This window comes from Pollachius pollachius, assembly GCF_949987615.1.
Source record: "Pollachius pollachius genome assembly, chromosome: 10".
NCBI lineage: Eukaryota > Metazoa > Chordata > Actinopteri > Gadiformes > Gadidae > Pollachius > Pollachius pollachius.
Window position 1 is genome coordinate 21,471,208 of NC_136943.1, and position 21,349 is coordinate 21,492,556.

At 50.7% G+C, this 21,349-nt stretch overlaps 2 protein-coding genes across 2 annotated transcripts; one reads left to right on the plus strand and one right to left on the minus strand.

Moving 5' to 3' along the window:
• Positions 1–7,564: 7,564 nt before the first annotated feature.
• On the minus strand, positions 7,565–8,608 carry map1lc3cl (microtubule-associated protein 1 light chain 3 gamma, like; the record flags this gene model as incomplete). The annotated part of the gene is made up of 4 exons (XM_079745074.1): positions 7,565–7,760; positions 8,130–8,236; positions 8,351–8,406; positions 8,551–8,608. 4 exons carry the CDS (start codon positions 8,606–8,608, stop codon positions 7,565–7,567), a joined length of 417 nt encoding a protein of 138 aa, XP_079601200.1.
• Positions 8,609–11,173: 2,565 nt separating this feature from the next.
• Positions 11,174–21,300, plus strand: LOC307081955 (uncharacterized protein). The gene is made up of 4 exons (XM_079745334.1): positions 11,174–12,031; positions 16,180–16,399; positions 17,306–17,707; positions 18,336–21,300. The coding sequence occupies exons 1-4, from the start codon at positions 11,756–11,758 to the stop codon at positions 20,951–20,953; spliced, it is 3,516 nt and encodes a 1,171-aa protein (XP_079601460.1). The 5' UTR covers positions 11,174–11,755; the 3' UTR covers positions 20,954–21,300.
• Positions 21,301–21,349: the final 49 nt, after the last annotated feature.

The following is a 21,349-nucleotide window of genomic DNA, read 5'->3' on the forward strand; positions in this document are numbered from 1 at the left end:
GGGGGGGGGGGGGGGGAAGAGGGCTTTGTGCATTAAGGGACGAGTGTGTAGTAATCTGTTAAAATAAACAAGCGAAGCTAGGGGGGGGGGGGGTCATTTGCTAACTGTTGGAGGACAGTACCGGATCATTCATTGATTACTGTCCGGCCGCATGCTGGGATCTGACATGGATTTGTTCATCCTGTGTAAAAGATGTCTCATAAATATACAGTCCATATATTATATGTTGATCCAAAGAAAAATCGTTTTTTTCCCATTTGGAGAGAGAGAGAGAAGGCCGAGAAGGAGCTAAGCGAGGAATCCAGTCAGCTGTTTTATCTATATTTTTGTATTTCCTGACTGTTAACTTTGAGCCTCTTTCCAAATGCTTCCCTTTTTGTTATTTTGCCAGATAAATAAAAAGGAAATATTTACCATCACCACTGTTGTACGGATCCATTGCTGATCGCAGTTAATTCCCTTTAGTAGTACTGTCAATAATAGTATTAGAAGTAGCATTATTAGAAGAAGTAGTTGTAGCAGTAGAATCAATTAATTTAGATAAACCATTATGTTTACATAGTTGTGGCAGATTTATACAGATCATTAAATCGTCTCCTGCATCATTCAAATAGTTCCTTGGGACCTTTATTTTGAAGGAAGAATTGAGTTGGCCGTTATTTATTATACGCATTCTACTGCCCTCTATTGACCAATATTAGCGGCTGGTCGTTTATACAGTGAAACGATTTGTATCCATCGAGAAACATCTATTGAGTTGAGGACTTTCAGAAGCACCCGTTTTAACAAAGTGATTCTCTCACACAGACACACACGCACGCACGCACACACACACACACACACACACGCACATCTTGTAGGCCTACTTGTGCTTGGTAGAGTTGCCCTGAAGCAATATTGTCATCTGAACAAACGTGGAGTGATTTGAATAATTCAAATGCTCTTTTTTCCCCCCCTCTAAATGGGTGTGTGTGTAAATTGGCTAACCTACATTGTACTGGGTAGTTTAGTTCCATGTTGGCTCAAGTTGCTTGAATGATCTTTTATTCTGGTGGTTCTTTGGATGCATCATAATGAATTGTTCTCAGGATTACCTCGATTATTATTGTTTGAGGGATTTAATGTTACCTAACATCGAAGCAGGTGAACATAAGAAAAAATATTTTTTTTACCATGGACTCCTTTGATATGTCTCATCTTGTCCCGTTGACTGCTGCAGGTGATCATTACTCTGCTCTGCACACAGCGGCACTTCAAATAGTTGAAATCCCAGGAGTATGTTTCCTGTAAATATTGAATAATACTACCCTGGATGATTTGTTAAATTTCACAAGAATAACTTTATTTCAGAGTTAAGTGGCCGGGGCGTGCAACCTGGCTCCTTGCAGAAAGGTTTTACATTAAATTCGCAATGTCTTCAACTCCAACCTCTAGTCCCATGAGCAGCATGCCCAGCCCGACCCTCTACTGCCGGTGTGGGTACCGGATTGACTCGGCTGCCAGATCGACTCGGGGTCCTAGATGCACAATAATGACCCACTTCCTGTAAACGCTGTGTTTTAAATGCGCATGTGGGTTTCATTCATTCCCATGTTATTCCCAAGTATTAACGATCTCCTTTTGTTTTCTAATCTATGAATAATAATCTAATGTACAAATTATTGTTGCCTATACTTGGGTAATATATAAAAGAAGAATCTGTTAACTCCATTCACTGAACTGGGCGATCCACTTTATTTCCAGCTCTCCCAACACAGAGTCAAAACAGCGACCCACACGCAGACACTTCCGTTCTCCTCCTTCAGAATAAGAGTCCCTAACAGGAACTGGGTTACATATGCATTCATCAGTGCTTTTAGACGTGTTTCCAATGGCTTTGTTTGTGCGAAAGAACGGGCTGCGTTCAATGAACTCAAAACCAAAATGGATTGAGCCTTCTTTTTATGTCCATGATTGAGCCCCGTTTATAAACAACCCTTCCGGGTTTTGTCCATTGGCTTGTGTCGATACGTCATCTGTAATCGCAGGACCCCCAGTCGATCTGGCAGCCGAGTCAATCTGGTACCCACACCGGGACACAACTGTTCTAAAACATTTAACAATGAATTCATAATGTACGTGTACAGGACTCCGTATACCAAGATGAACACTTTTTATTTTGCTGTTTATTCTAAGCGCACGCTTTTGCAAACAATAGCTATTGTTTTTATCATCTGAAATACAATCTCTACCATAATATGACTATAAATTCAACAAGTAATGTAACGTTGAATACATTACTTTGAGATAATGAACACATTGGGTAATTTAACCTATTATGTCTTGAGGAGAAAACAATGGTAAGAGCTGTGGTTCAGGTCAGGACCACGCCTGCATTCAGCAGTGAGGTGATGTATGCAGAAGCAGGAATGTGAGTTATATTCATGCGGCACCATAATACATTTTTAGACTGTGCCTCTGCGTGTTTGTTTACACCTTCCCCAAGCTTCAATATCACTGTATCTATTGCTTATTTTAAGAACAGTCCAAGACGCACGCTACCTGCATGGCATGTGGCATCGCAGGTAGACTTCTCCGAACAGAGAGAGGTTTGTTTTGAAGTCAAATCTGTCAGCGGCGCAGTGTCTGCCACGCTCAGATTCACCTGCTTGTCCTTTTGGCACCGCGGGATATGAGATGTCTGATAAAAGTCCAGAGGCACTCTATTTTATGTTTTGAATGTCCAATTATGTAAATATATATATATATTTTATATATAAAATATATAGAAATATTGATGTACCTTTGAATAAAAGCGTGCACTTCAAAAAAGAACTTCATCAAAGTCTAAGCAGGCGATTTCATCCCCAATGATTTGCATCGTGTTAAAGTAATGATGTGAGTCGATGAGGACATCATTAGAGTTTATGGTTAAAGGTATGGCACACATTAATCATAGCAAATGCCCCCTTTTTTAATGTGTATGACTGTATATTGAGGGGAATACGCCGTCTTCTATTATTCACCACGAGAGTGGGAAAGCAGGTCACATTTGCACACCAATTAGTGATGGTATTTTGAGGGGACAGGCATCTCGTAACAGTTCAAAATGTCAACAGAATCGTATGAACTTCCTTCCGAGAACACCTTGTGCGGTGCCCCTCAGTTGATTTCATGAGCATGTGGTCAAAGTGTTTTAATAAAGCACATGACTCTGAATATTGTGTTCATCTCTGCCTGCCTGTCTATGAAGTTCAGCTGGGAGTGAAACGTATTATGTTTGATGGTTTTTAGTGTGCTGTGACTGCTGTCATGATGATATCTTGGACATTTTCCAGCAAAGGCCTGCGAGAATGCCCACTGTGGTGTGAAGTGAGAGGGTGCACATGTGTGTTTGTGTGTGTTTGTGTGTGTGTGTGTGTGTGTGGTTGTATGTTTCTGTGTGTGTGCGCGTGCGTTCTCTGTTTGTCTTGGTAGCCTCCTAGCCCTCTCTCTCATGGGGCCCCTTGTGTCTATCTCTTCTGTCTTGTGCTTCCCTTTTCCTGTCTTCCTCTGCGTCTCTATGGCAACCCCCCCATCACCACCCTGCTCCGCTCCACCCCCCCCCTCCCAGTCCATTTTCTCTCCTCACAGGACACAAACTTACCGCTTTTTGTCCCGTGCTCTGCCTCCTTCTCTCTCCATCTAAGCCCCCTTCTCTCTGCTAATATGTCAAGCCTAACCCTCGTCTAATTAAAAGTGATCTAGACTTGTTCAAAATGACTTTCTCTCTCTCTCTGTCTCTCTCTCACACTCACATTCTCTCTCTCTCTCTCCCTCCCTCTCTCTCTCTCCCTCTCTCTCTCTCTCTCTATCTCAATTCAATAACGCTTTATTGGCATGAGAAACAAACATTTACATTGCCAAAGCAGGTAAACAATAAAGAGGTCAAAGCATAAAAACGTAAAATACAAAATACATATCAGATACTCCCTCTCTCTCTCCCTCTCTCTCTCTCTCTCTCTCTCTATCTACCTTCCTATCTAGATAAACAGTCAGACAGACAGACAGACAGACAGACAGACAGACCGACATAAAGATAGTATGTCTATGTCTATATCTATCTGGCTATCTATCGAAATAAATATATCTTATGTATATATATATATATATATATATATGTATATATATATACATATATATACATACATTTTTACATCTGATCTATCCCTTGCTTGTCTCTCTCTCTCCACCCCCCCTCACTTCTGGCATTGTTCCAACGTCTTTCAAGACTGCCAGAATAAAGCCTCTCCTCAAAAAACCAACCCTTGATACCACTGACATCCCGAATTACAGACCGTTATCTCTTCTTTCATTCCTCACTAAAACATTGGAACGTGCCGTCGCTAACCAACTGTCCTCCTATCTCTCATCTAACAACCTGCTTGACCCTCATCAGGCTTCAAAAAAGCACACTCCACTGAGACGGCTCTCCTCGCGGTGACTGAGTCCCTCCGTGCGGCCAGAGCCTCGTCCCTCTCATCGGTTCTCATTCTCCTTGACCTGTCTGCAGCATTTGACACTGTGAACCACCAGATCCTCCTCGCCACTCTCGCCGAACTTGGCATAGCTGAATCTGCCCTTTCCTGGTTCACATCCTACCTGATGAATCGCACTTATCAGGTAACATGGAATGGCTCCTTGTCCAAACCTTGCACGCTTGATGCAGGTGTCCCTCAAGGCTCTGTACTGGGGCCTCTTCTGTTCTCCCTCTGTACCAGATCTCTGGGCTCTGTAATTACATCCCACGGCTTTTCCTATCACTGCTATGCTGACGGCACTCAGCTATTTCTCTCCTTTCCCTCATCTGACAAAGCCCTGATTGCAACACGCATATCTGAATGTCTGGCAGAAGTCAGCACCTGGACAACTGCCCATCACCTGAGGCTTAACCTCAACAAGACTGAGCTCCTCCTAATACCAGGGAAAGATTGCCCACACATGGACTTACTGGTCGCTGTTGAGAACATCACTGTATCTCCTTCTCCAACTGCCAAAAACCTTGGTGTAGTGTTGGACAATCAGTTATGCTGCACCGCAAACATCACTGCGGTGGCCCGATCCTGCAGATTTGCACTTTACAACATCCGCAGGATCCGGCCCTTCCTCACAAGGGAAACAGCTCAGCTTCTAGTCCAATCACTGGTCATCTCCCGCCTCGACTACTGCAACTCGCTTCTGGCTGGACTCCCTGCCTCTGCGATTAAACCCTTGCAGCGCATCCAGAATGCGGCAGCGCGCCTCGTGTTCAACCTACCGAAGTTCTCACATGTAACCCCCCTCTTCCGAGACCTCCACTGGCTCCCTGTAATAGCTCGCATCAGATTCAAGATGATGGTACTGGCATATAAGGCAGTCGATGGAACTGCCCCTGCCTACCTCCAAGCATTAGTAAAGCCACACACCCCAGCTCGATCCCTTCGCTCAACTACCTCAGCTGGACGTCTGGTACCGCCATCGCTAAGAGCAAGCAAAAGGTCGATCAGCGAAGTCACAACTTTTCTCTGTTTTTGGACCTCAATGGTGGAACGAGCTCCCTACCGATGTCAGGATCGCAGAGTCGCTCACCAGCTTCCGCAAAAGATTCAAAACTCACCTGTTCAGAGTTCACCTCGACTCTGCATAGAAACCAATGCACAGCCACCATTGAATGTTGTACGTCCTGGCACTTGTACATTGCACTTATTCAAGGTACTTAATTGTGTAGCATCTACAGTAGCTGCTATCATTGCTTTACACGGGGAATGGGTTAGCCTAGTGATTGTAATACTTGCACTTGGTTCTATGAACATCTTTACTGTACCGACAGCGATATATTATTTCACTTCTTATGACAAATGTACTTATTGTAACAAATGCACTTATTGTAAGTCCTTTTGATAAAAGCGTCTGCTAAATGCCCTAAATGTAAATGTCTCTCTCTCTCTCTCTCTCTCTCTCCCTCTCTCTCTCCCTCTCTCTCTCCCTCTCTCTCTCTCTCTCTCTCTCTCTCTCTCTCTCTCTCTCTCTCTCTCTCTCTCTCTCTCTCTCTCTCAGATTGCGGGTCATACAGGTTTCTTCCACTTCTCTAAATATAGTTGCACCAGTCTTTGCAGCCCCCCTCTCTCCGAACTCTCCACCTCTCCTCGGCTCACACACACACACACACCGTCACACACACCCACACCCACACATACCCACACACACACACACACACACACACACACACACGCACACACACACACACACACACACACACACATCCCAGCTGACACACTGACCCCTGGAAGAGTCTCAGAGCGAAGGCTTATGTAATTACTCTGGTTCCTGACTGCTACTTCTGTGAGGGAGGTGACAAGTAAGACGTCTGCATGAGCTAGTTAATCTCTGTGTCTGTGCATGTGCGTGTGTGTGTGTGTGTGTGTGTGTGTGTGTGTGCCTGTGTTTGTGTGTGTGTGTGTAAATACGTACACGTACATGTGTGCACGATTGTGTGCAGGTTTGTGTGCATACTGTGCAAGTGTTTGTTCTCATGAGTGTAACAACACACGATGGGATAAAGAAAAACTGATGGTTTCTATGGAAACCCTTTCATCGCCTTATATAACTCGTTCAATTCTGCTTCATGTTAACGACATGCAGTCCACAACAAACCTAATTATGCGGTGATGAATGCTGGCTGTCTGACAATTAACAAATGACTAGGATGCTGTAACATTTAGTTATCTATCAAGTTAAATATATATCACATGTTACAACTCAATCATCAAACACAGGCGTTTCAGAGGCTGAGACATCTTTTATTCTTTGTGATCTTGACAGCTCGGTGCACGGTTGGACAGGGAGGAGGAGTTAGGGTGCGACACAGACCAGCTGATGAGGTGCAGGGGGAGGGGGAGGGGATGGGGGGAATCCCACATTTCACATTTTTAGGACGAAAATGTAGAGTAAGGTAAGGGGGGGGGGGGGGGGATAAGTGCTGCAAACAAGTCAAACACATTCTTTCTTTACTTCATTCCAAGCCCGTAGTAACGGTCTTAACCACTAGAGGGAAGTCCTTCAGCTGAAGGATGAGCCTCAGCTGAAAGTTATCTTGTCATAACATGAGGCTAAATCGATCTCCCCTTCCAAGGTTTCCAATCAGATGCAGAGCACGATAAACGTTTCACCGTCAGGATCAGAACTCGGCAGGATGCTGTTGGCCCTCACTTCCAGTCGGACGAGCCTGGGGCCACGTATCTCTTACCACAAGAACCAATCATCTTTGTCGACTGGGATCTCCTTGCTAGTTGGCTCAGGCGATTGTCCGATCAATGAACTGTAATCAGATGACCTAAGATCAGAAAGTGATGGAATGATATTTGGTTCAAGGCAAAGTGTTGGAGGAACCGGGAGACTGAACCCAGACCAGGACAGCATGCTGCTGGTCGTCATGGCAATGGTCTTATCCACCGATTCTCTTCTTCCGTTTCCTTTTCTTCTTCAGCTTGTTTGTGTGTACGTTTTTGTTTCAGCTTAGTTTGGTTCAGTACAGTTCTTTCGCCCACGTGTGTGTGTGGGGCTCCCATCAGCTCTCTCGGCTAGGCGGTGAGCCTGCCTCCGGAGCTCCGAACATCTCCTGCGAGGCGTAGGTGAGGTAGAGGAAGCCGTCCAGGTCACTGTGCTGCGAGTACACCTCCCCCATGCTGGCGGACATACAGGACATGCACCGCTCAGCCACCAGCAGGAACAGGGCCTGGCTCGCCTCCAGGTCTATCTTATACCTGGGGAGGGAGAGAGAGAGCGAGAGAGAGAGAGAGAGAGAGAGAGAAAAAAAACAGGGTGGAAGGTGAGAAATGTTAGAACGTCCTTTGAGTCACCTCGATCGTGTTATTGAGAGAGGGAGACACCGCATCAAACATTATAAAAACCCAAATGGGTGACCCAAAACCACGATTTTGGAATAAGAAAGGAAAATAAGTAATACAGAAAAATGACAAAATGCCATTTAGGTTAATTGAATAAGAAAGTGACATGATTAGGCCTAACCGACCACAAAGAGGGGATATCTTCATCTAGAAAAAGGGGTGCAAAAGGCAAAGATCTCAACCAGCCGAGGTATTACATGGGTTCAGAGTGTTATGGTTCCTTACCTGAGTAAACAGAGGAACTGGCCCAGGGTGAGCTCCAAGGGGACCAGGAACTTAGTCTTGTTCAGTAGGGGAAGGGTCTTCTCTCGGACGTATCGTTCTACAATGACCTAGACGCCAGCAGAAAGAGAGCCTCAGCAAACAGTACGGTACCAGAGGCCTGGACTTGGTGCGTGGTGACGCGTCGATACCCCAAAATATAAACTTTAAAAAAAAATACTTACTGGTAACTTGTTAGGGAATTTGGATCGAATGCTGCACACTTCATCTATTCTTGTTTCTGAATTGAGGAGAAAAAAAAAGCATTAATACATAGGCCTGTTATTGTAGGTCTAAACAACCAGACTGTGACATGAATAAGAGCTTAAAGTAAAGTTCCAACAATGTGAATGAAAAAAAAGAGAGGGAACAGCATGGGCCGCACCAAGGCACTTCCTCTGCTTGAAGGGAGTCATCTCCATGGACTTCTCAGAGGGAGCCATGTCTTTGTTTGGGATGGTTTGCTGAGACCCGTGGTGGTGCAGATGGTGCTGTGGTGGTCTTGCCCGGGCTGACGGTGTTGTCCCCACGGGTGGAAGTTAGCAAACCCCGCCGCACCGACGGGCCGGTGGGTCTCTTATAGGGACAGCTCGGGCGGGAGGGGGCAGGAGGGGGCTGGGAGGGGTCGGGCCTGCTGTTAGCTAACAGCCGGCCGCACGTCTCCTCCTGCTGACCGACGTGTGGTCCAGGGCGGCTCGCCGCTGTGTGCTAACTGTGTGTGTTTGTGTGTGTGTGTGTGGGTGTGAGTGTGTCTGCTTTGGTGGTCGGTATGTGTTTGTTTGTATGTGTGTGTGTGTGTGTGTGTGTGTGTGTGTGTGTGTGCGTGCATGCGTGCATGCGTGTGTGTGTGTGTGTGTGTGTGTGTTTGCGTGCCTCCCCTCATGCTTCACACATACTGGCTATTTCACAATGTGCTCTCACATATATCTGAGACATTAGCGCTGATGACACAAACACATACATACAGATGCACACACACACACACACAAACACACACACACACACATGCCCGCACACACACACACGCAGACGCACACGCACACACACACACACACACAAACATAAACACACAGCCACACACAGACACTCACACACATACACAGATGATAATGACGGCATCCTATAAGCTGAAGAGAGCAACATTATTGTGATCTATTTCAAACAGCCTGATGATGGGGGTGCACTAGTTATCATTCTCATTGTTGACGGATTAGGTATCTGTCTTAACTCTATTTACATCCCATAATAACAGAGTTGAGTCTACCATCGACCCCCTCGAGGGATCACAAAAACAATGTGAATACAGTGCAGGTAAAATACAGCTCAAGTATGTGATCACACACACACACGCAGAAGCACACACACACACACACACACACACACACACACACACAAACACACACACACACACACACACACACACACACACACACACACACACACAAACACCATGTACCTCCACAAACACACACACACAGACACATGCACACGCACATACGCTAAAAGGCATGCACACATACACACACATACCTGTATACAAATACACGCATAAGCACATACACACACACACAAACACACACACACACACACACACACACACAAAAACGCACCCACGCACGCACACACACACACACATACACACAGAAGAAGTCAGAAGCAGCCAAAAACCAATCCTCCCATACAAAGTGCACACTCTCCAACCAACAGTTTCCAGGGGATTAGGGTGAACATCTGGCCTCTCTCAGGGCCCCATTAACTCCAGGCCCTGTTGGGGATTTGGTATCAATACGAGTCCATACGTCGTCATACTATCTGGTGGTCGACAGTGACCCACAACAAAGCATTGTACTAGCAAATAAACTACGTTCATTGTCTTTTAAGCGCTTTAATGACCTTGTGTATGTCTATCCACTAGATTTTGGGCAAGAGTATCCGATATTACGCTAAATGTCGCCATCTGCTGGACAGTGTATCGCTCCAGACCACTGCAGTGCACGTGGCAATAGTAAGGATGATAGAATAATAAAGCGGTAGAATATTAATTTACTGGACATAACTAACGTTACTGTTGAAATGGCTTATTTAAGAATGAATGATGTGTTTAACATTTATTTACAATTTATTAATATGAGTAAAAATACAAAAAGCAGCTACATCAACAACAACAGTTATCACATTATGTACTACTAACAGGCGCAAAAGATACGACTAAGCTACTACTAGGGCAGGCCTACTACTCCTTACTAGACCCAGTACTACCACAAGCCTACGAATATTATTTCTACCACTGTTACTACTTAAATGACCAGTCTACTGATACTTCTACTTCTACTACTACAACTAGCCTACTACTATTCTCCTACTACTACTACTACCACTACTACTACTATTTCTACCACTGCTACTATTTATATTACTATTCTACTGATATTTCTACTTCTACAACTTGCCTACTACTACTATACTACTTCTACTATCAACCTATGACTGCTTCTACTATACTAACTAGGGCTACTACTAATACTACTACTAACAGATTACTACTAGTGGTAGTTGTAGCCTACTTCTACGAGTAGTAATTGTGCTACTAGACTTCAACTACTATAACTGATAATAATCATAATAATAAATAATAAGAACTATTATTATTAGGAAGGGGAAGGGGAGTGGAACGCACCCCTCCCAGAGGTCCTAGGGACCGAGTGAAGGGGAGTGGAACGCACCCCTCCCAGAGGTCCTAGGGACCGAGTGAATGGGAGAAGCCTTAACAGTGGAACGGACCCAGAGGTCCTAGGGACCGAGTGAAGGGTAGAAACAGACTAAACATTCGAACGGAGCCCTCCCAAAAGCCCTGGGGTCCGAGTTGGACATCCTGGGGTTTTCCATGCGTCCGTTCGAAAAACTTCTCCGACCAATCCGCGTCCATCTCTTGCGCATAGGCCCCTCCCTTTTACATTACATTTCTTTTCCCCCCGCACTGTTGCCCACATGTAACGATACCTCGCGCATTGTTCTGTCTGCACCCGCCGCAGGAAGCGGACCACAGGACACACACACACACACACACACACACACACACACACACACACACACACACACACACACACACACACACACACACACACACACACACACACACACACACACACACACACACACACACACACACCGCACATGGACCCTCCATCCAACGCGGTCTGGACGCATGTCAACACCGAATGACGAGACCAACGCTATGGATCATGGTTATTTAATCGCCTTACAAGTAGGCGACAAGTGGATATAGGCTGCCGTCATTGGGATCCGGCAGCAGGCTTCGTTACCCGCGGTCTTGACGTGTGGCACTCGAGATGGAGACGCTCAGCAGTAGCAGCGTTTTTTCCCCCCTTGACACAGCATCCGTTTGATTTGTGAGCGGCTGAGATGTGGCTGCCGTCGACAGCTCACATGCATATTGAGCTGACTAGTGCTGGACCGTAGCCCGTCTGTCCAGTGATCGGAGAACCGAGTACGAGCGCACGGCCATTATAGAGCCTCCGCGGCCGCCGGTGCGCCCCCCGTACCCCCCTGCTCGTCCACTTCGCCCCGGAATGGCCGGGCGACGCAGCTGCGTGACCTCTCTATGGTCCGGCACCGAGCGTGTCCGGATCGGCGAACGGCTCAAAGCGACGTTAGCCGGGGTGCTGGAGTTGGAGCTGCTCCGCTGCAAACACCTGGACCTGGTGGACGGTGCGCTAGAGGTCAGCGCCGCGGCCGCCGGTAACGTCACGGTCCACCCTGGACCGGAGGGGAACACCGGGAACCTCGACGGCGCGTCGGCCACGGATCTGGACCAGTGTTCTGCTGCGACATCCCGCAGGCAACAGGTCAGTGTGTTGGGCACGGCCTAGATCAGTGCATGGCAGGGTTATTAAATATGTATGGATGCTGGTGATATCATGCCAACAAACCGTTCCCTGCGGGGCTCTGTAGCCCCCGGTATCATCCTCCCTCGGGCGCGCCTGCCCGTGTGCCTACTGTCAAATGCGTAATGGGTCGAGATGGTCACACACAGACTCCATCCCACCAGGGAACCGTATTATTACATGAATGGTGTTTTCCCTACACTGGGAAGTACTGTAATTTGGGCCACGGCCCAGTCCCAGTGCCAGTCTGATCCAGTGGATCTTATGGTCAAGGTTAGACTTAAGGACACATGTTAGAGAGGTACTGGGCTTTACCAGCGGTATCAAGCAGGTTCTACCGTCTGAGGTCTGAAAGGACATCTTGTAAGAGGTTACTGTGGCGTGGGCGTGTGGTCTGTAACAAAAAGTCAAACTGTGACCGTGAGATTTTCCATTCCCAGTCCTAACGACACTTGGTGTGGTGTGGTTCCCCGTGGCTATGAATGGACCGTGGCTCCTATTTCCTGGAGCTCCATGAGTCGCTGGGAACGGCCAACGCACAAAAAACACCGCACAAGAATGTGTGTTAGGTGTTGGTTACAGCTTCCTGGCACACTGACACACACTCTCCCCAACGAGGCCACAATACTGTTCCATAAGAGTCACCCTGTACTGTCCCATGACCCCTTTCTCTGCCCACCAGTTTGTTTCCTTGTCTGTGTCCGTGTGTGTGTTTGTATGTGTTTTTGCTTTTGAATCAGCTGCATCTTTATTGTGAAAGTGCCAGAACTCCATGGAAACAGGTTGGAATGTGTCTGTAAATAGCAATGCACAGGTTGGGAGGTGTGTGTGTGTGGGTGTGTGTGTGTTTCTCTTTTAATCACACACACACACCAACTTTACCCACCAGAAGTTGGCGCTTTTAGATGACCACCAAGACCCCTCCCACGCCAGAGAGAGACGTTGGGTGGTCCGGCCCACGTATATATACCCTGAACATCTTATATCTCCAAACCAGAACCTCTGAGCAGAATCAGCGGTGATGCAATCAGACAAACAGGTGTTTCTACAAAGTGTGTGTCTGTGTTGTTGTTGAGCAACCTGCCACAGACATGTTGGCACACTCCCTCACTAAGTCATGATAAATCCGGTTCGTCAGCTCGCTTTTGACAACCATAACACCAGACCTGCTGTACATCTCAGGCTCATAGGGAAGGGAAGTGGAGTCTTGGTGGGTTACCATCATGATTTCTTTCTCTAGCTTATACAGACAGGGGACGCCACACCTCTTCCTCAGTTAGGGTGAGGCGTCCCCTGTCTGTATAAGCTAGAGAAAGGGGCCATAGGGACACCTCGACACTGGGTTAGGAGGAGCCGGGGATCGAACCAGTGGTCAGAGATGTGGATGTATAGAAACACACTGCCGTTCCCTCTGCCCTGTCTCTCTCTCTCTCTCTCTCTCTTTCTCTCTCTCTCTCTCTCTCTCTCTCTCTCTCTCTCCGTCGCCACCGCCCACTGATTGACACCCCTCTGAGGGTCCTCGCTGGGGGGTGTGGGGGGGGGTGGGAGAGATTAGTCATCACCACTGTGCGGGGATCAGCCTGCTCGCCGTCAGTTGCGTGGCACGCCGGGGTAGAGCGGCCCACACAGCGCAGCCCAGCCAAGGCATTCAAACTGAGGCGGCTGCTTTTTCAGGCTTTTGTTTTTCAGCCTCACTGTGTCAGTGTTTTAGCAACAGCAGGGCTTATTGTCACTTATTATTATTACAGGCTTATTATCCTAGTGATCAGTGTTCTGTTATGTAACGGGCAGCGGAGCAGAAGGCAGAAATGTAAGCGCGAGTAGGAGTGGGTTGGTGCCGATCCTCCACGGCTCTGGTGGAGGATCTGAACAGGGCGCGCTCCGAACACGCCACGCAAGGTCCTGAGCCGCGCTTTAGTTACTTCCTCTACTCCCACGCGCAAACACATACACAATCACACACACACACACACACACACACACACACACACACACACACACACACACACACACACACACACACACACACACAGACACACACACACACACACACAGCTGGTCTGCTGCTTCCTCTCATTGCTTAAACTTCCACTGTCCTCCACTCCCCCCCCCCCCCCACACACACACACACACACACACACACACACACAGCTGGTCGCTGCTTCCTCTCATTGCCCAAAACTTCCACTGTACACACACACACACACACACACACACACACACACACACACACCCACACGCACACACACACCCACCCACACACACACACACACACACACACAGCTGGTTGCTGCTTCTCTCATTGGCTAAAACGTCCTCTGTCCACACACGCACACAGCCTGGTCCTCTTAAAAGGCACTTTGTTGCATGAGACCCCTGGTTATTAAACCCCGTTTTTTGCAGCAGCAAAAATAATCGAATGCCCCACTGCTGGTGTCTCTGCTCCCACACTGCCTAGCCTCCCCCTCTCCCGACACAGGTGTCGTGTTACAGCCGTCCGGCCCAGCACCCCGGGCTTCCTGTCCGCTGGCTCTGTGATTCGATCATGCCCTCGTTGCTGCTGTAACGTGAGATGCCATAACGTGCCCTGCATCAGGGCCCATCAGAGAGATCGTTTGTTTGACGTGCAGCGCGAGCGGCCCGAAGGAGATACAACAGCACAAGGACGAGTTAACGCTAAGCTCCAAGCCTCTGAGTGGTCTATTTTGGGGAACTCGCATTCAGGAAAATGTGCATTGCATTATCGAGGGCTTTTCAAACAGAGAGGCGATTATGGGATGGTTCACAAAGGCCCAATATACTTGACCCCCAACCAAAGGACAGAAGGATGGACGCATGCTCTGTGCAGCCTGCTTTCTGGACCTGGACGGGTTAAAATATTCTTTGTGTTGTTCGTAGTCCTGTGTGGGAGGAGAGGGCAGAGAGAGTGGAAATGAAGGAAAGAGAGTGAGAGAGCTGGCGTATCTATGGTGAGGACGAGGTGGCAGCAAGGAGATAATAGAGGCAGGGAGGGGGTGGTGTTTGTCAAGACGGGGGTGGGTGGGTGGGGGGGGGGGGGAGGGGGGTGTTGCACCTCCTTCGAGATGCCCTTGTCTCTCACCAGGCAACCGCCACCACCTCCACCTTGCTCGCCCTCCCACCAGCGGACTTGTTTCTGTTTTCGCTCTTTAGTCGCTCTTTCGTTCCTCCATTCCGCTGCCTTTACATTCCAGCAGCAGAGTCCGACAGAGAGGAGTTAGAGCTTCAGGAGGGATCAAAGTCTCTCAACTCTTTTCTTCAACAGCCCCCCCCCCCCCCCTCCCTCCCTAAAGAAGCAGTCCATCCATCCATCCATCCCCCCTTTCCTTCTGCAGCTCCTGCTGTTCTTTGTTGCGTCATCTGTCTCCTGGTATTATCCTCCTAAATCCCTCCCCCTATCCTACGACCCCTACCCCCCCCCCAGCAACATCACCACCACTCTTCTTTCACTCCATTGGTGACTCACTACCTATATTGTCTGCCTTCGGTAACAAGGGGGATTAATTAGTGCCTAGAGTTACAAGAGGTCTGTTGTCCACAGACTATCTCCTTAATTGTAGTGTGTGTGGGTGTGTGTGTGTGTGTGTGTGTGTGTGTGTGGGGGGGGGGAGTGGAGGACAGTGGAAGTTTAAGCAATGAGAGGAAGCAACAGACCAGCTGTTTGTGTGTGTGTGTGTGTGTGTGTGTGTGTGTGTGGAAATGGGAAATGTCCATCGAACAAAACCAATCATGTAAATCGGCGACACACAGTAACTCTGCCACTGAGGTACAATCAGAAGGCTTTTGTTGCAGCTGTGTTGTTTGGTGCCTTGAGACTTCCAGGAAGCTGGTGATGTCACTTTACTGCTAATCTGTGTGTGAGAGGGAGAGGGAGAGGGAGGATCTTTGTTGGGGGGATGGTGGTGGTTGTAATCCGAGGGGGGGGTCAGAACCTTATTTTGTTTTTAGGACAAATTCTTTCTAATGTTACTAGTGCTTGCTGCGCAGCGTGACAGGCCACCACTGTGGCCCTCAGGCGGTACATTCAGCAGGTCTCTCGCTGAGCTGCCCGACTAAAGTCTTCTTCTGTTTGTGTCTGTTTCATTTTTCAGACTTGCTCTCCCTCCGAGGTCATATCCCCCCCCTGTCAGGGACCCCTACTGGAGAAGGGGGGTATCCAAGGCGATGGGCCAGTTCATTGCAAAACCGGGGGGTTTGGTAGCTCAAGGTGGTCCAATCTGTCCTGGGATGCCTCCTCTGAGCTGCTGTCCCCCCACACTCTGGACTCTAATGGTATGATCCAGATGGACAGTGACTCCAGACCCAGCTCAGGTACGGCACCTAACCACCAACATAAAGACACTAGTTAACACATACTAGTAAACAAAGAACAAGTAACATGAAGCACACATTAGTTAACACACTAGTAACCAAAGAACCACCCACATGAAGACATTAGTTGAGACATACTAGAACACAAAGAACCACCAGCTCTGCTCTTAACCACCAACATGAACACACTAGTTAGGACATACTAGTACACAAAGAACCACCAACATGAAGACACTAGTTAAGACATACTAGTATCCAAAGCCCCAGCAGCTCTGCTCTTCCTATCTGGTCATTCATAGGGTGCTCATGTGTTTACCTGCACCACCCGTCACCTCCTGCCACTATTGACTGTGTGCAGTTCGATTAAACATTAACCCTCAACTCCTTTTGTAAACCTTGCCTCTGCTCTCCCAACACACCGTCTATTATCTCATAGCTTGACCTCATTCACACCGACTGCCTCCCCTCATAGATCGCCTGCACACATACCACCATTTATCAGGTTATTATTACTCACCTCTTGTATTACTGAAGGTTTTTTAGGTTTTAAACCAGATGAAATCCTCTTTTGCCTTATCCATCTACATTGCTCGTACTCAAAAGTCAAAACATATGAGCCCACGCTGTAATCTTGACCAAATATTGCATTCTCTTCCAAGGACCTTTATTGCAGATCCAGTCTTTGCCAGTTGCAATTTGGTGGTAAAAAGAAACCATTGTTAAAACTATATTGAGGTTGTTATGGACCACAAAGCAGCTCTATCACTACAATCTGCTGACCGCTCACCCCTCCTCCCTCACTCGTCCTGACCCCACCTGTACTCCAGCATGGTCCCCAACAAAGAGGGACTTTCCACAGACCAGCTCTAAACTCTGATGCCCCTCTCCTCCCCCCCTCCTCTCCAGGTTTCTACTCGGTCAGCGGCAGCTCTCTGTCGGACTCCTGCTACTCAGTGTCCAGCGAGGCGGCGCCGGGGCTGCCGGGGCTGCCGGGGCCGCCCCCCAAGCCCCCCAGGCACGGGGGGGAGCACCCTGCTCCCTCGGTCCCCGGGGAGCAGCCCCCTGTCCCCGGGGACCAGCCCCCTGTCCCCGGGGACCAGCCCCCTGTCCCCGGGGAGCAGCCCCCTGTCCCCGGGGAGCAGCCCCATGTCCCCGGGGACCAGCCCCATGTCCCCGGGGACCAGCCCCCTGTCCCCGGGGAGCCCAGCGCACCCCGGTGGGCGGAGGGCGCTGGGTGCGGCCAGCAGCCCGCCTCGGAGCAGAGCGTCCCCGGGGAGACGGACGTGGTGGGGAGGAGGTTCGTCTCAGGTGAGCCTCTCGTTTCGGGGTCCACAACCTTAGCGATGGGGTTTGTATGTTTCATTCAACGGGGGCTTTGCTCTGATTGGTTCTGTTTAGAGGAACACCCATTCCTCTTGTCAAGTCCCCTCTGGTCAATACTTGACAGGACTGCAATTAAATCAGGATCAAGGGAACAAAGGCGAGGCATGCAGGGGTCATCGCCATGGGAACCCGTTAAATATGCAACCTTGTGCCGGACAACTTGGCATGGGCTACAAAAAGAAAGACAATTGGTGGGATTAACATTGCTGCCATTCTGATGCACAGCAGCAGTCCTGCAGTGGCTAGAATGTGTTGGAGCTGAGAGTTGACCATGCTTCCAGGGGGAATGAGGAGGGGTACTTTCACATCTGCAGCACTTGAACCATCTTTTCTGAATGCATGTGACATACTCCGAGGTTTATAAGACACATTTGTGAATATGTTCTAGTTTTACATGGGCTGTGGTACAGTAAGCCATGATGTAGATACAGTGCATGTCCTCCACTCAATGAAGATTGTTAACACTTCTTAACCCTTGAGAGTTCTCCTTACGGATGGGTCTTTAAACAGTCCAGGAAAGTCTTCTAAAACAATCTTTTGTTGTTTGTTGCAGGGGACTTTGAGACAGCCGGCCTGAGCTTCTTATCCGACCTTTGCTCATCTCTGAGCGACCCTCAGACCTCTACCCTGGTCTCCCTCCTCGACCCCCTCTCCTCCTCTTCCTCCCTTCATCTGAGGGCTCAACTGGACCCGCACTACTGCACAGACCTGGTGTCCCGACGCACCAAGGAGGTGTACTGCTACCCCAGCCCCCTGCACGCTGTGGCCCTCCAGAGCCCCCTCTTCACCCCGCAGGGCCACGAGTCCTCTGCCTCGACCAGCCCCGAAGGCCCCCCGCTGGAGGAAACCCCGGCCTCGGACCCCCCGGCCTCGGACCCAGACCCCGTCTCCCCCACGGCCCCGGGCCCGCCCTCCCTCACCCAGCTGGAGCAGTACATCTCCCGGCTGGCTCACCAGTACCGCAGCCGCTCCTCTGCCTCCACCTTGGACCTCACCCAGGGGTCCGGCTCCGGCGCCGCTGCCAACAACGCCCTCCGCACTCCGAGCAAGGGCCACGGCTCCACGCAGTCCCTCTCGGCCTTCGAGAGCCGCATGGCGCCCTCCCCCAAGCCACTGGGGGGCAGCGTGACGCCCTGCAAGTCCCTGATGGGTAACTCGGCCAAGGTCAGCCTCAGCAGCGCCGGCAAGAGGGCCAGCAGGAACTCCATCAACCTGGGGAACCTCCCCTCGGCCACGGGGGAAGACGTGAACATTAACCTGAACCTCAACCTCAACCTCAACCTGCCCCCTGGCGTGAGTGGCAGCCTGGGGCTGGTGGAGAAGACCAAGAACGCCAGCGCTGGGGCGTTGAGGGCCGACCTCTCCAAGGAGGCCGCCTCCACCTCGGCGACCTCCCTGACGTCGTCGTCGACGGCGACCCCGGGGCTCAGAGCGCGCTCCCGCATCTCCACCTGCCCCTCCACCCTGAGCCACCGTAGCTCTCTGGAGGTAGCGTCGGGGGCCGGAGCGACCCCCCCGTTTGGATCGCAGAACTTCTGCCGTTCGCTGGACTGGAGCAGCAGCGCCCCGCCGGGGGCCGGGCTGGGGGTCCACTCCGGGTCGGCCCCGGGGTCCCAGCGCAGCAGCCTCACCCAGGACCTGGGCTCCGGCGCCCTGCTGGCGGAGGACTCGGCCATGGTGGAGGAGATCGTGCGCCTCTCGGGCCTGTCCCGGGCCGTGGTTGTGGGGCTGATGGAGCAGGGGGTGGAGCTGGACGTGGAATGCTTCCAGGTGGAGCCCGGGACCCGGCCCAGGAGCCAGGGCCACGCGCCGGGGTACCCGTACCGCCTGGCGTCCCAGGACCACCCCCACCCCTGGGCCAAGATGCGCTGCACCTCGGTGGACTCGGAGCTCACTCCGCCGCGGCCCATGCAGCTGTCGCTCAGCGTCACGCACTCCCCACAGTCTCACTCTGGTCTCAATCCTCCGCTGCCTCACTCCCCGCGGTCACAGGCCAGTCTCACCCCGCCCCTCTCCCACGCCAACAGCCCCCTACACCCGTACCCCCCGGCCCAGGCGCCTGCCCCGCACTACCAGTCCTCCCACTGTAACTACCAGCAGGGCCCCGGCCCCTCCGACCTGCCGTCCTCCACCGCCTCCTCCCCGGCCTCCCGGCCCCTCCCCAGGGGCCACTCCCCTCCCCGCCCTCTCCAGCCGTCCCCCTTAGGCTCCACCCCCCTCTCAGTGTTCCGGCGGGACGCCCCGTCCCAGTGCTCCCTGCCCCGCGGCAGCGCCAGCGCCCCGGCCCCCGCCGTCCGGCCGAGGGGCGGGTCCCTCCGGCAGAACGCAGAGGCAGCGGGGGGGAGCGGGGGTGGCGGCGGCTGGAGGCGGTCCGAGGGAGAAGGCCTCTACAGAGGGAGGCACGCGTCCCGGGAGCTGGTCCGGGCGTCGCCGATGAGTGGCTACGCCCGCCGGGACAACTACGGCTCCACCTGGGGGCAGGACGAGCGAGAGGGGGAGCCCCGGCCCAGGGAGGCCTCCGCGCCCAAGAGGACGTCGGGCCGCCTCTGGAGGGGCTGGGACGGGCGCCTCTGGGGCAGAGAGTCGGACAACGACCGGGAGGAGGTGGACAGGGCAGAGTACGGGTACGGCTGGAGCCGCAGCGGGAGCTGGAGGAGGGAGTGTCGCAGGGGGCAGCCCATGACGGGGAGCTGTAAGGAGAAGAGGCCCACGGTGGACAGCTCCCCAAGCTCCTCCGCTGCCAAGGGCAAAGGCGGCTGGGAGAAGAGGAGCTCCAGCCTGAGGCTCTCCAGGACTCTGTTCCGCAGCGAATCCCAGGGCCTGCTGGTGCCCCGGGTGCGGCGCCAGGAGCCGCTGAGGGCCACACCCTGGGTGTCCTCCCTGGACGTAGCGCGGGCCCGGCTAGAGCTGGAGCCAGAGGACGGCGTGAGGCCGCTGGACGGGGACGGGGATAAACGCCTGTCCTCCACAGCCAGCCTCTTCAACCTCTCCCGGTCCCAGAGCTTGGAGGGCAGCTGCCAGTCCCTCTCACCGCCCCTCTCCTCCCCTTCCTTCTCGCCGTCACCCCCGCCCCGGACCCTCCAGCGGTCCAGGTCGCTGAGGGACCTCGGGAAGAGAATGTTTGGCTCCATGAGGTCCTTGAGCCTCAAGAAGAGATCGTCAAAGAAGTGAAGCAGTGAGGCCTTCATCCTCAAACTATTACAAAAGTCTAGTCAGTATTCTATTAGGAGTAAGGATGTAATAAACACAACTTTAAACACATGAATGATGTTGCTGGATGTACACGCTGCATTTCTGCATACTGTTCTGTATTTCTGTGATTCAGTGATAATGGCTTTAGTGTGGATGTGAGGTTATTCTTGTTTATTGAAAAGTACAATCATATTGGCCAGATATTGACCAAAAGCAAATAATCTTTAACTCGATATTTTGCTCAGGATTTTGAAATGTGTATCCTAAGATTTGAATGGAAGATATGTGTCCTAAGATGTATTTGAGAAAATAAACAGACTATAATTAATAAAATAAACTTCTAAAGAATGCATTTGTGTCCATGTATAGCATCAT

Coding starts and splice junctions, on each gene's coding strand:
- LOC307081955 (XM_079745334.1), top strand. CDS start 11,756: ATGGCCGGGCGACGCAGCTGCGTGACCTCTCTATGGTCCGGCACCGAG. Junction 12,032..16,179: donor CGACATCCCGCAGGCAACAG/GTCAGTGTGTTG, acceptor TTCATTTTTCAG/ACTTGCTCTCCCTCCGAGGT. Junction 17,708..18,335: donor GGGGAGGAGGTTCGTCTCAG/GTGAGCCTCTCG, acceptor TGTTTGTTGCAG/GGGACTTTGAGACAGCCGGC.